Genomic DNA, 15,647 nt, shown 5'->3' with positions numbered 1-15,647 from the left:
TCACAGGGAGAACGTACACACTTCAGGCAGCACCGGAAGTCAGGATCGAACCCGGGTCTCTGGCGCTGTGAGGCAGCAACTCTACTTGCCTACTTGCAGTCTGTGCCACCCTGCCGACTTATGAACTTATGATATAAAGAAGGGTCGTTTTCTTGTGCGGGGATCGCTGGACGGCACGGACGCGGTGGGCCGAAGGGCCCGTTTCAGCACTGTATGTCTAAACCAAACAAAGTCGTAGGAGCAGACGGAGGCCATTCGGCCCATCGAGTTGTGCCGACGTATGAAAGGGGGAGATATACACAAAATGCTGGGGTAACTCAGCGGGTCAGGCAGCATCTCAGGAGAGAAGGAATGGGTGACGTTTCTGGTCGAGAACCTTCTTCAAACTGAAATTTACGGCAAAGGGAAGCGAGAGATATAGACGATGATGTAGAGAGATAAAGAACAATGAATGAAAGATGTGCAAATAAGTAACGATGATAAAGGGAACAGGCCATTGTTAGCTGTGTGATGAGAATAAAGGGGAGGCCATTTAAGACTGAGGTGAGAAAAAACGTTTTCACCCAGAGAGTTGTGAATTTGTGGAATTCCCTGCCACAGAGGGCAGTGGAGGCCAAGTCACTGGATGGATTTAAGAGAGAGTTAGATAGAGCTCTCGGGGCTGGTGGAATCAAGGGATATGGGGAGAAGGCAGGCACGGGTTATTGATTGGGGACGATCAGCCATGATCACAATGAATGGCGGTGCTGGCTCGAAGGGCCAAATGGCCTCCTCCGGCACCTATTGTCTATGTTTCTATGTTGGGTGAAAACGAGAAGCTGGTGCCACTTCGGTGGGGGAGGGACGGAGAGAGAGGGAATGTCGGGGTTACTTGAAATTAGTGAAGTCAATGTTCATACCGCTGGGGTGTAAGCTGCCCAAGTGAAATATGATTAAGAGTTTAAGAAGGAATAGCAGATGCTGGAAAACCGAAGGTAGACAAAAATGCTGGAGAAACTCAGCGGGTGAGGCAGCATCTATGGAGTGAAGGAAATAAGTGACGTTTCCTGAAGAATGGGTTCGAACCGAAACGTTGCCTATTTCCTTCGCTCCATAGATGCTGCCTCACCCACTGAGCTTCTCCAGCATTTTTGTCTACCAAGTGAAATATGAAGTGCTGTTCCTCCAGTTTGCACTGGATCTCACTCTGGCAATGGAGGAGGCCCAGGACAGAGAGGTCAGATTGGGAATGGAAGGGGGAGTTGAAATGCTGAGCCACCGGGCGATCAGGTTGGTTAAAACAGACTGAGGTTCAGTTCAAGTGTTCAGTGAAGCAATCACTCCGACAACGGAGGAGGCCCAGGACAGAAAGGTCTGAGTGGGTAGACACAAAAAGCCAGAGTAACTCAGCGGGACAGGCAGCATCTCTGGAGAGAAGGAATGGGCGACGTTTCGGGTCGAGACCCTTCTTCAGACTGGTTAGGGAGAAGGGAAGAAATTGGAGGAGCAGCACCTCATATTCCGCTTGGGCAGTCTGCACCCTAGCGGCATAAACATTGAATTCTCCAATTTCCGGTAGCCCTTGTTGTCTCCTCCCCTTCTCAGCTCACCCTCAGCCCTCGGGCTCCTCCTCTTCCTTTTTCCTTTCTTCTCCCCCCCCCCCCCCACCCTCCATTAGTCTGAAGAAGGGTTTCGTCCCGAAACGTTGCCTATTTCCTTCGCTCCATAGATGCTGCCGCACCCGCTGAGTTTCTCCAGCACTTTTGTCTACCGGGGAAAGGAATGGGTTGAAGAGAGACATACCCAGCACCCACGGCAATATCATCCACTCGACGATAGTCGGGGGCGGCCCCTGCATGTGGAGGTCGGTCTTGACGATGTGCTGGGAGGCCAGGAGGAGCAGGAAGAGGAAGGTCAGGTAGGAGCCCGTGTGGCAAATGAACTTGATGAAGGGGTTCTTGATGAAGAGCCCCAGCCTGCTCTTGGGAGCTGCCAGGTAGACGGCGGAGAGGACGGGGAAGAGGAAGCCGATGGTGACGCAGGTCAGAAGCTTCACCGCCCAGTGTCGCCGTCGCCATCCTGGGAAGCCGTCGTACCACAGCGTGGCCAACAGCTGCTGGCAGTTAGGCTGGGCAACAAACTGTGGAGAAAATCAAAAATGAGGACAGTCCATTCAAACATCATATAGACAATAGGCAATAGACAATAGGTGCAGGAGTAGGCCATTTGGCCCTTTCGATCCAGCACCGCCATTCAATGTGACCATGGCTCATCATCCCCAATCAGTACCCCGTTCCTGCCTTCTCCCCATATCCCATGACTCCGCTATTTTTAAGAGCCCTATCTAACTCTCTCTTGAAAGTATCCAGAGAACCTGCCTCCACCGCCGTCTGAGGCAGAGAATTCCACAGACTCACAACTCTCTGTGAGAAAAAATGTTTCCTTGTCTCCGTTCTAAATGGCTCACTCCTTATTCTTAAACTGTGGCCCCTGGTTCTGGACTCGGCCAACATCGGGAACATGTTTCCTGCCTCTAGCGTGTCCAAACCCTTAATAATCTTAATCGTTTTTACTATTTTAAGTGTGTCGTGAGTGCGTGAAATATACGTCGTAACCTTCCACAAGGAGTAATGGCTATTGAAGTTGGACTTTGAGACATAGAAACATATGCAGGTGCAGGAGGAGGCCATTCGGCTCTTCGAGCCAGCACCGCCATTCATTGTGAGCATGGCTGATCGTCCCCTATCAATAACCCGTGCCTGCCTTCTCCCCATATCCCTTGACTCCACTAGCCCCTAGAGCTCTATTTAACTCTCTCTTAAATCCATCTAGTGATTTGGCCTCCACTGCCCTGTGGCGGGGAATTCCACAAATTCACAACTCTCTGGGTGAAAAAGTTTTTTCTCACCTCAGTCTTAAATGACCTCCCCTTTATTCTAAGATTGTGGCCCCTGGTTCTGGACCATTGTAAAGACTGCCATTATACACACAGATCAGCTATTATGGGTGGTGAAGTGGTAGAGCTGCTGTCTTACAGCTCCCGAATGGCCTCATTCTGATCCTATGACATGAATTCATCATTTCCAATATAGGGGTGAGTACTATAATACTCTATAAATCGAATGGAGTATAGGTGAATGTGAGCCATGATTGCACCTATCTATTGTATAATTTGTGTGATTGGTGCAAAACAAAGAATTTCACCCTATCCAGCTACATGTAATAATAAAGTATTATTTTATTGCATTCGTCAATGGCGGAAACGAGGGTTCTGTCACTACAACTCACAGGTCAAAGACATTTTGTCAAACCTCTAATGAAAACATTAAGAGTGTTTTCCTTCCACATGTATGGCCTGAGCTGCTGAATATTTCCTGTTTTTATTATCTGTAAGTTCCTGGTATATTCTGTCAAAAACCTTAAATCTCCACCCTGTGATCCTCCAACATTTTGTTAACTATTTCTCCCAAAGCTCTCGTTGTAAACCTGTCATGATTGTATAAACCTCCGTTACATCTCCTGTGTTCCATGGAGAACAAGCCTGCTCTCAAGCAAAGGCACAAAATGCTGGAGTAACTCAGCAGGTCAGGCTGAGAACATGGATCGGTGGCGTTTCAGGTCGGGACCCTTCGTGAGTTTTCACCAATGTAGCACATCATCTCTGAATAAAAGGATGTACCTTTAGAAAGGAGATGAGGGGGAATTTCTTTAGTGAGAGGGTGGTGAATCTGTGGAATTCGTTGCCACGGATGGCTGTGGAGGCCAAGTCATTCGGTATTTTTAAGGTGAGGATTGACAGATTCTTGATTAGTGCGGGTGTCAGGGGTTATGGGGAGAAGGCAGGAGAATGGGGTTGAGAGGGAAAGATAGATTAGCTATGATTGAATGGCGGAGTGGACCCAATGGGCTGAACATGCACATTCACACACACACACACACACATGCACACAAACGTACACATGCACAGGCACACACACGTTTGCACACACATGCATATGCACAGACACACACAAGTGCACACTAAAGCATACATACACACGTGCACACCCACACTCACATACTAACACACACACACGTACATACACTCACGCACACACACGCACACTCACAGACATACTCACACACGTGCAAAAACACACACACGCACACTTACACATACATGCACAAACACACACACACACACACACACACACACACACACACACACACACACACACACACACACACACACACACACACACACAGACATAGTTGGGTACCATACTGGTGCAGGCAGGCCAAGTGTGCTGTACCAGGGGGCTGTACCAGGAGTAGGCTTTCCCCGCTCCTGCCACCTACACCAGTCAGACCCCACCTACCTCTTTCTGGTGGTACTTGATTGCCACCTTGAGCTTAGCGAGGTCGTGGCACTTCTGTGGGTCCAGCTTTTCGCTCTGGTCATCGCGGTGATTCAAGATGATCTCCAGCTCGTGGGAGCTCCGTGCCTGGTCCAGGAGGTCCTTGGCGAAGAGCTTGCACTGCAGCGACAACTCCTCGTACTCTGCCTTGAACTCGTTCTCCACCTTGCTGAGCTCCTTCAGCTCCCAGCCCAGCTGGAAGGCGGTGAGGATGGGGTCCTCGCTCGACAAGGCGATGAGCGACGGGCTGGCCAGCGCGCGGTAGATGTTGAGCCGCGACCTCGAGTGGCGGAGACTGTCCACCTCCGAGCTGGAGACGCACTCCACGCAGTTGCACTTCACCTGATGCGGTCGGGGGATGGACACCCCCCCGTGTACCAGCAGCTTGATGATCTCATAATTATTGGTGTGCGCGGCAAGCATTATAGGCGTGATGTCCGGGGTGAACTCTGAGAACTGCGCATCCATGAGTAAAGGAGGAACCTGCGGAAAACAAAATATATATCTTAGAACACAGAGCAGCAGGCCCTTCAGCCCACAATGTCAGTATTAAACATACTCATACTTACTTTATTAGCCAAGTATGTTTTGCAACATACGAGGAATTTCATTTGCCAAGTCAGTCATACCAATAAAAAGCAACGGAACACACAAAATCAATTTTAACATAAACATCCACCACAGTGACTCCTCCACATTCCTCACTGTGTGATGGAAGGAGAAATAAAAGTTCAATCTGTTCCCTTCTTTGTCCTCCAGTGGTCGGGGGCCTCGAGCCTCCTGTTGACGGGACGATCTTGGCTCCCGTAGCCGGTGGTGGGCCTCCTCGACGGAGCGATCAAGCTCCTGCATCGGGGAGGAATCTCAGCTCCCCCGCGCTGGGCGATCTAACACCGGGTCGGGGCTGGTTGGAAGGTCGTACGGTTTTGGAGCTCCCCGACTCGGCCTCTCCCGAGACTGCGAGCTCCTTGATGTTAAAGCCCGCAGGCCGCAGTTGGAGGGTCGATCCCAGGCAAGGGATCGGCTCCGATGGTAAGTCCACGTCCCCGCGGTGGGGCTCAAAGTCAGTCCCGAGTCCATGATGCCGAGACCAACACATTCTCAGCCTCAACATACACACAAGATGCTGGAGTAACTCAGCGGGACAGGCAGCATCTCTGGAGAGAAGGAATAGATGATGTCTTAGGTCGACAGCCTTCTCCAGACTGATGTCAGGGGAGTGAGAGTTACATAGATAAGGAAGTGTAAGGTGTGAAAACAGGACAGAGGGAATGGAGATCAAGAAAAATGTAGAATAGATTGTTGTTGGGAGAAGATAAACAACAAAGCAAACAGATAGAATGTAGTCGGAGACAGTAAGACTGGTTGGAGAACTGGGAAGGGGCAAAGCAAGGGTCATTTGAAGTTAGAGAAGTCAATGTTCATACCACTGGAGTGGCAGCTGAAATCTCTGCCTGCATGTTCATGTTCATAAATGATAAGAGCTTAATTAGTACATTCGGCCCATCCAGCCTACGCCGCCATTCAATCATGGCTGATCCATCTCTCCCTCCGAACCCCATTCTCCTGCCTTACTTTAGACTTTAGAGATACAGTGTGTTTAGAGATACAGTGTAACGTTTAGTGATTCAATATCTGCAGGTTCTTGTTTCTACAACAATTTGTATGATATTGGGGATGGACATTTAAATTGACTTTACTTTAGACTTTAGAGATACAGCGCGTAAACCACCGAGTCCGCGCCGACCAGCGATCACCCCGTACACAAGCATTAGCACTACACACACTGGGGAAAATGTCACAATTTCACCTACAAACCTGTACGTCATTGGAGTGTGAGAGGAAACCGGAGCACCCGGAGAAAACCCACGTGGTCACAGAGAGAACATACAAACCCCGTACAGACAGCACCCGCGGTCAGGATTAAACCCGGGTCTCTGCCGCATGTGATCCATGTCATTCCATTCCCACATGTCCATGTCCCTATCCAAAAGTCTCTATCGCATCTGCCTCCACCACCACCCCCGGTAGCACGTTCCAGGCACCCACCATCCTTATAGAACATAGAATATAGAACAGTGGAGTACAAGAACAGGCCCTTCGGCCCACGGCGTCTGTTCTGAACACGATTCCTAGGTCGATTCTTATCTGCTCGCAATCCTGGGTAGAGACCGATGTCGGGAAGCTCCAAACGACGCAGAAAGTTTCGACCAGCCCCGATCCGAGGTCAGATCGGCTGACGTGGGGGAGCGGAGAGCTGAGATCCTCCCCCCCCCCCCGGAAGGCTCGAGGCCCCCAACAGCGGGAGATCAAAGAACGGAAGATTACATTTTTATTCGTCTTCCACCACAGTGAGGAATGTGGAGGAGTCACTGTGGTGGATGTTTTATGTTAAAATGTATTTTGTGTGTTCTGTTGCTTTTTATTGGTACGACTGTATGGCAGATGATTGTATCTGCCTCCACCACCACCCCCAGCAGTGCGGACCAGGTACTCACCATCCTCTGTAAAAAGACATGTCCGGCACACCTTCTTTAAACTTTGCCCCTCTCACCTCAAAGCTATTCATCAATAGGTATCTGCCACAATCAAAGCAAAAGAGCCTAATGGCCCTGTCCCACTGTACGAGTTCATTCCAAGAGCTCTCCCGAGTTTAAAAAAAATCAAACTCGTGGTAAGCACGTAGAATGGACGTAGCGGGTACCTCGGAGCTCGGGGACGTCTCTTAGCGGCTCGTAACGCTAACGGCAGGTACTCGGGGAAGACTCGCTAACGGCAGGTAAGTACGGGAAGACTCATGAAGATTTTTCAACATGATGAAAAATGTCCACGAGAGCCCCGAGTACCGACGAGCGGCCATTACCGTAAATCTCCGAGTTCGAATCAGGGCAAACTCGGGGAGAGCTCTTGGAATGAACTCGTACCGTGGGACAGGGGTTTTACCTGAAGTGCTATAGATAGACAGATATTGATATAGAATTGTTTTGGTCAGTTGACCAGTGACCAAGGGAATGTGTGGGTGAGGGGCAGTATCATGCAATGAATCGTGTGATCAAACTTAGAAGAACATATCCAATCATAAGGCCACAGGACCAGAAGACATAGGAGCAGAATTAGGCCATTCGGCCCATCAAGTCTACTCCGCCATTCAATCATGGCAGATCTATCTTTCCCCCTCAACCCCATACTCCTGCCTTCTCCCCGGAACCCCTGACATCCGTACTAATTAAGAAACACCCTTACTAATCAAGAATACTCAGTGCTAGCTTACCACACATAGGACAAAGCATGTGGTCTCATTAACAAGGGATTGTGAACAGTGGCTCTTTCTTGCAGGTTTCCACACAACACATGCGGCACGGTGGCGCAGCGGTAGAGTTGCTGCCTTACAGGAGACCGGGGTTCGATCCTGACTACGGGTGCTGTCTGTACGTAGTTTGTACTTTCTCCCACGTCGCTTGTGGTTTTTTTTCTCCGAGATCTTCGGTTTCCGATCATACTCCAAAGACGTACAGGTTTGTAGGTTAATTGGCTTTGTATAAGTATAAATTGTCCCTGATGTGCGTAGGATGGTGTGAATGTGCGGGGATCGTTGGTCGGTGCGGGCTGGATGGGCAGAACGGCCTGTTTACGTGCGACATCTCTAAACTAAACATTTAGCAGAATGTTATTTTTATTTCTTTGTACAATGTCAGTTGACGAGAACAATGTTTGTTTCTGGGCACTTATTGTGAGTTTTCAGGGGTGGCACGGTGGCGCAGCAGTATCTTTACTGCCTCACAGCACCAGAGTTCCAGGTTCAATCCTGACTACGGGTGCTGTCTGTACGGAGTTTGTACGTTCTCCCCGTGACCGCGCGGGTTTTCTCCGGGTGCTCCGGTTTCCTCCCACACTCCAAAGACGTGCAGGTTTGTAGGTTAATTGGCTTTGGAAAAAAAAGTGTAAATTGTCCCTAGTGTGTGCAGGATAGTGTTAGTGTACGGGGTGATCGCTGGTCGGCATGGACTAGATGGACCGAAGGGCCTACGTCCGTGCTGTATCTCTAAAGGTCGGCACAGAGTAATGACAGCAAACAATTTATCAGCATTTGTAACATTAAAGATTTATATAATCAATGTCAAGATATAAATAATGAATATGCACAAATCGTTAACAAATCTCAATTAATTTAAATCATCTTACTCATTTTCCAGTTGCAAGAAAAAATATGAATATAGAATGACTGCATCATTTAAAAAGGTTTACTGACAGTAAATTTATTAATGAATTTGGATTATTAATGATGGAACTATAATGGATGGGATTTATATAGCGCCTTTCTAATACTCAAGGCGCTTTACATCGGATTATTCATTCACTCCTCAGTCACACTCGGTGGTGGTAAGCTACTTCTGTAGCCACAGCTGCCCTGGGGCAGACTGACGGAAGCGTGGCTGCCAATCTGCGCCTACGGCCCCTCCGACCACCACCAATCACTCACACACATTCACACACAGGCAAAGGTGGGTGAAGTGTCTTGCCCAAGGACACAACGACAGTATGCACTCCAAGCGGGATTCGAACCGGCTACCTTCCGGTTGCCAGCCGAACACTTAGCCCATTGTGCCATCTGTCGTCCCTGCGCCATCTGTCGTCCCTGCGCCATCTGTCGTCCCAACTATGGGAAGGATGGAAGCATGGTGGCGCAGCGGTAGAGTTGCTGCCTCACAGCGCCAGAGACCCGGGTTCGATCCTGACTACGGGTGCTGTCTGTACGGAGTTTGCACGTTCTCCCCGTGACCGCGTGGGTTTTCCCTAGATCCCCGGTTTCCCCCCACACTCCAAAGATGCACCTCAGAACACATTTTATCGGGATGCATCACAGCTCGGTTTGGGAACAACTCCATCCAGGACTGCAAGAAATTGCAAGGAATTGTGGACCCAGCCCAGACCATCACACAAACCAACCTCCCTTCCATTGTCTCCATTTACACCTCACGCTGCCTCGGCAAGGCCAGCAGCGTAAACATGGACGAGTCGCACCCAGGCCACTCCCTCTTCTCCCCTCTCCCATCAGGCAAAAGGTGCAGAAGTGTGAAAACGTACACCTCCAGATTGAGGGACAGTTTCTTCCCAGCTGGTATCAGGCAACTGAACCATCCCACCACAACCAGAGAGCAGTCCTGAACTATCATCCACCACTTTCGTGAAAAGTGGACTATGGTTGATATAGCTTTACCTTGCGCTAAACGTTATTCCCTTATCATGTATCTGTACACTGTGAATGGGTTGATTGTAACCATGTATTGTCTTTCAGCTGACTGGATAGCACGCAACAAAAGCTTTTCACTGTACCTCGGAAAGCGCAACATTAAACTAAACCGAGTCGTACAGGTTTGTAGGTTAATTGGCTTGGCATGAAAAAAAGTGTAAATTGGCTCTAGTTTGTGTAAGATAGTGTTAGTGTGCGGGGATCGCTGGTCGGCACGGACTCGGTGGGCCGAAGGGCCTGTTTCCGCGCTGTATCTCTGAACTAAACCCTGTGAGTGTGAGGTGGCAGCAACATTTCTTCATGCCTACTGATAATAATCAATTCCTGCCAACTCTAGACACATGTTATCACTGGGAAAATTGATGCCAAACTCCCTGAGGGAAGCGTTGCAGATAAATCAAGCAGAAAATGGATCTGCTCTCAATACTCATCACATGTCCCTTTTCCCACTCGCACGGGGAATTTTACAATGGAACAAAACACACTTACGTCTTTAGAATGGGTTTGAATGTGGCTTTAATCTAGCAGCAGACTGCAGAGACCATATGCCATACCCTTATCGAAGCTTCTTCATGGTCTGTCTAAACCACCCCTTGCTTATGTTCCGGGAGATGTCACCAAATCCATCTTTTCAGAAAAATATCGACACCGCTGAGATTTGCCACCCACATTAAGGTGCGGCACGGTGGCGCAGCGGTAGAGTTGCTGCCTCACAGCGCCAGAGGCCCGAGTTCGATCCTGACCACGGATGCTGTCTGTACGGAGTTTTGTACGCTCTCCCCGTGACCTGCGTGAGTTTTCTCCGGGTGCTCCGGTTTCCTCCCGCACTCAGCTTCCTAGGCTAATTGGCTTTGGTAAAATTGTAAATTGTCCCTAGTGTGTGTGGGACAATGTTAGCTTGCGAGGATCGCTGGCCGATCGCTGGTCACTGAACTGAAGGGCCTTTTTTCCGCGCTATATCTCTAAACAAAAATTTCAACGTTACATTCAAAATATTTACAAGGAAGCAGGGTGGAGTTAGCAAATTTTAATATGCCTCTAGATGCTAAAAGCCTTAATCCATGTTTATACAATAACATCTTAGGTGATGCTGGCTAATCAGTGGGCTTAAGAGATATAGTCATAGAATCATACTGTGTGGAATTAAGAACCATAGGACATAGGTTTAAGGTTGGGGGGGGGGGAGGGGGGGGATTTAACAGGAACTTGAGGGGCAACTTTTTTTACACGAAGGGTGTAAATGTATGGAACGAGCTGTCGGAGGAGGTAGTTGAGGCAGATACCATCACAATGTTTAAAAAACATTTGGACTCCGCCCAACATGCCCCATCTACACTAGTCCCACCTGCCTGCGTTTGGCCCATGTCCTTTTAAACCTGTCCTAGCATGTCCTTTTAAACCTGTGCAACATGATTCTTGAGCTGTGAAGAACATGGACATTTAGTTTAAATTAAATTAAATTTAAAATTAAATTTCTTTATTTATATAGCACATTTTTAGTCAACTTGCATTGACCCCAAAGTGCTTCACATAATTACATTCACACACACAGGCAAAGGTGGGTGAAGTGTCTTGCCCAAGGACACAACGACAGTATGCACTCCAAGCGGGATTCGAACCAGCTACCTTCCGGTTGCCAGCCGAACACTTAGCCCATTGTGCCATCTGTCGTTTAGTTTAGAGATACAGCAAGGAAACAGGCCCTTCGGCCCACCCAGTCCGCACCGACCAGCAACCCCCACACACTAGTGCTATCCCACACAAAGTAGAGAGATTTTGTTTTAAACCGACCCAATTAACCTACAAACCTGTACGTCTTTGGAGTGCGGGAGGAAACCGAAGATCTCGGAGAAAACCCACGTTGGTCAAACTCTGTACAGGCAGCACCCGTAGTCAGGATCGAACCCGGGTCTCGGGCGCTGTAAGGGCAGCAACTCTACCACTGCGTCACCGTGCCGTCCATGTTAGTGTATATCATCTGGCCAATAATAGGTACCAGCAGCGTGCATATAGGCGTTTCTGAATTGGGCGTGTCGTGAATGGTATAGAATTTTTCTTCCAAGTGATTAATGAATTGTCTAAAATTGCCGATAATATTGATTGTGCTTGATTTGTCAAAGTGTTGACATTGATAATCCATCAAATCTTGTACTCAATTAGTTCATGCCCTTCCTGATCACAATCTGTTTGACAGTAAGTGCAGGAAGGAACCGCAGATGCTGGATTACACCGAAAATGACCATCAAACACGAAGATAGACACAAAATGCTGGGGTAACTCTGCGGGACAGGAGAGAAGGAAAGGGCGATGTTTCGGGTCGACACCCTTCTTCAGACTCGAGAAGAATTCAGACTGAAGAAGGGTCTCGACCCGAAACGTTACCCATTCCTTCTCTCCAGAGATGCTGCCTGTCCTGCTGAGTTACTCCAGCTTTTTGTGTCTATCTTCGTGTTTGATGGTCATTTGGGTGAATAGTACCAACGATCCTTGCTAAGTCAGTAGTTCACCATAAATGATCTGGAGTTGTTGTAGATCTCATGAACATCTACATGCAGAGTGAGTGTAACTCACTGATCTTCATTTGCCAGGTTGCAACCATGGGAATGTACTGCCTTTTCACGGGAGAAAATATGCTACATCTCCACTCTTTTACCTTTAGTTTTATTGTGGAGATGCAGCGTGGAAACAGGCCCTTCGGCCCACTGAGTCCGTGCCGACCAGCAATCACCCCGTACACTAGCACTATCCTGCACGCACTAGGGACAATTTACACTTTTACCGAAGCCAATTAACCTACAAACCTGTACGTCTTTGGAGTGTGGGAGGAAACCCAGAGCACCTGGAGAAAACCCACACAGTCACTTGAATAGTGTGCAAACTCGGTGCAGGCAGCACCTGTAGTAAGGATCGAACCTGGGTCTCTGGCACTGTAAGGCAGCAACTCTACCACTGTGCCACCATGACCCCCTAAAGCCCTCTGAAGACACATCTGCATAAGGTTGGCAAGAAACAATATGCTATAGGCATATCTCAGAGATTTGATTTTGAGTTTGGTTTATTGTCACGTGTGCCAAGAGACAGTGAAAAGCTTTTGTTGCATGCTAACCAGTCAGCGGAAAGACAATACAGGATTACAATCGAGCCGTGCACAGTCTTCCCGCTGACTGATTAGCACGCAGCAAAAGCTTTTCACTGTACCTTGGTACACGTGACAATATACTAAACACAAAATCAAACTAAAAACATCTCTGAGATACCTCTGCACTATTTTTTGTTTCTTGTTGACAAAACATTTTGGTAGATTGGACAAAATTTTATTTAAAATATTTTTTTTAATTACAATTAAAAATAATGTTGAGGGTATTACAAATAATGTTGAGGATTTAAAACTATAATATAGATTAGCCAGTACAGGACACATGCATGAAACATACCGAATAGTGAAATACCTGGATAGAGTGGATGTGGAGAGGAGGTTTCCACTCGTGGGAGAGTCTTGGATCAGAGGTCATAGCCTCAGAATTAAAGGATGTTCCTTTACGAAGGAGATGAGGCGGAATTTCGGGTAAGGAAGCGGCCGTTCCAGGTGTCCCAAGTCGCTGAGAGGATTCTCCCGACGCCGGAGCACCATCATCCAGCGAGAAGGGCCTGGAACATCAGGCCTCCGTAAAGGCGACTGCGGAGGCCTCAATAGGCCTGACTATCGGTGGACATGGGGATGGGGACTGGACTTTGTGCCTTCCCTCATAATGGGAACCATTGTAGGGGGATGTTTCTATGTTTAAATTTCTTTATTATTGTTATGTTGTATTCTTTTTTGCGTGCTGCAATGGAAATCGGCATTTCACTACACCAATTGGTGTATGTGACTAATAAAGAACCTTTGAATTTCATTAGTTAGAGGCTGGTGAATCTGTGGAATTCATTGCCACAGAAGGCTGTGGAGGCCAAGTCAGTGGATATTTTTTAAGGCAGAGATAGATAGATTCTTGATTAGTACGGGTGTCAGGGGTTACGGGGAGAAGGCAGGAGAATTGGGGTTGAGAGAGAAGATAGATCAGCCACAATTGAATGGCGGAGGAGACATGATTCACCGAATGGCCTAATTCTGCTCTTAAACCCTTATGAACTTTCAAGCATAATTTGAAGGGGAGACTAGAACGAAGGACTTCAAATTCATAGCTGGGGAACTGTACTGAGTTTTCTTGGGAGAAAATATGTTATATCTACACTCGTTCTAAAATACTGTGCACGGTTATACAAGGCAAAACTTTTATTCCCTTGCATATATCTTTGTTATTGCTCATACGTTATGCATCATTTGTCGACAGTGCTGTTACCACCACACATATTAAAGATGATTGCTTTGAATAATGAACAATAAATGCTAGAAATCTGGAGTATATGGGTCACTAAATGGCTCCGCAATGCGGCCCTAGTTGTTTACTCAAAACGAGGAGGCCTGGCTGAAACTTTGTGCCTTCCAAAGCAGTGAACAATGCTGTGGTGGATGTTTGTGTTAAATCTTATTGTGTATTGCGTGTTCTTTTTAAGTGTATCGCTGCTGGCAAATTCATTTCACTGCACCTTCGGGTGCATGTGACCAGTAAAATTGACATTGACTTTGACTTTGAAAATCCACTGCAGGCATTTTGGCCTGAGATCATTGAGAATTTACTAATTTATCATCGATGTGGATCTGCAGGGTGTTGTGTATCATAGAGTGAAAATGGACAATTTACGCTAATGCTGTTCATTAGTTGAATCACGTTTGTAGTGAATCACGTTAGAAAGGACGACGGCTTTTCTTTGGACATGCAGCATGGCTCACAAGGAACAGCAGATGCTGGTTTATAGCAAAGATAGACACAAAGTTCTGGAGTAACTCAGCGGGTCAGGCAGCATCTATGGAGAAAAAAGATGGGCGATGTTTCGGATCAGGACCCGAAACGTCACCCATCCATTTTCTCCAGAGATGCTGCCTGACCCTTTAGCCCACTGAGTCTATGCCGACCGTCGATCGTCTGTTCATACTAGATCGATGTTATCCCAGTTTCTCATTCGCTCCTTACGCACACTAGGGACAATTAACCTGCAAACCGGCAAGTCTTCGGGATGTGGGAGGATACTGTAGCGCCTGAAGAAAGCCCACGCAAGTCATGGGGAAACTCTGTACAGACAGCACCCGTGCAAACTCCGTACAGACAGCACCCGTGCAAACTCCGTACAGACAGCACCCGTACAAACTCCGTACAGACAGCACGCGTGCAAACTCCGTACAGACAGCACCCGTATAAACTCCGTACAGACAGCACCCGTAGTCAGGATCGAACTGGGGTCTCTGGGGCTGTAAGGCAGCGACTCTACCGCTGCGCCACCATGAGGTCCTGCTTCCTCACACTAAATTAGTAGGATGTGTCGTATACACGTTGCCAACCAGTTCCTCCTTTCCCAGCAGAATTACTAAGACATCCTGACAGCTTTCAGTGTGAAAAACAATGCGAAAAAGCTGCATAAATGCATTTATATTGCTGATCCATTGAACAGGGTCATAATCCTTCTTCGGCAATATTCAAATCATACAATAGCAGAGATTATAATGAACAGAGCAAGTATTGTGGGATTCGAGCCGCTAATTTTATATTCAACCAATTTGATGCATTTGATTTCTTAAAAATTCTAATTACTCCATTCGAGGTCCAGAGAGCATTTGTGCAAATCACACAGCAGCAGGCTGGGAATTTGAATTCAATTAAAAGAATTGGAAAGATTAGCTGCTGAGAAAGTTATTAGAGAGGACTTTTTGTCAAACCCCAACTGTTTTGTTAACATCGTCAAGGAGAAGAGGAGGAACTTCTTTAGTCAGAGGGTGGTGAATCTGTGGAACTCATTGCCGCAGAAGGCTGTGGAGGCCAAGTCAGTGGATATTTTTAACATGGAGATTGACAGATTCTTGATTAGTTCGGGTGTCGGAAGTTATGGGGAGAAGGCAGGAGAATGGGGTTAGGAGGCAAAGATAG

At 47.6% G+C, this 15,647-nt stretch overlaps 1 protein-coding gene across 3 annotated transcripts in view; it reads right to left on the bottom strand.

The window, feature by feature from the left end:
- LOC116979221 (short transient receptor potential channel 5-like) overlaps positions 1-15,647 on the bottom strand; it is a 76,953-nt gene that overhangs the window by 32,080 nt on the left and 29,226 nt on the right. For all 3 annotated transcript variants that reach the window (XM_033030794.1, XM_033030796.1, XM_033030795.1), the window contains exons 3-4: positions 4,338-4,859; positions 1,783-2,119 (exon numbers count right to left, since the gene is read on the bottom strand). In XM_033030794.1, coding sequence (XP_032886685.1) covers positions 1,783-2,119; positions 4,338-4,859 — 859 coding nt within the window. The remainder of the gene's footprint in view (positions 1-1,782; positions 2,120-4,337; positions 4,860-15,647) is intronic.

The sequence above is a fragment of the Amblyraja radiata genome, chromosome 12 (assembly GCF_010909765.2).
Source record: "Amblyraja radiata isolate CabotCenter1 chromosome 12, sAmbRad1.1.pri, whole genome shotgun sequence".
In the NCBI taxonomy this organism is placed as follows: domain Eukaryota; kingdom Metazoa; phylum Chordata; class Chondrichthyes; order Rajiformes; family Rajidae; genus Amblyraja; species Amblyraja radiata.
The sequence above is the reverse complement of the archived record's forward strand: the minus strand, read 5'-3'. Positions and strand labels throughout refer to the sequence as shown.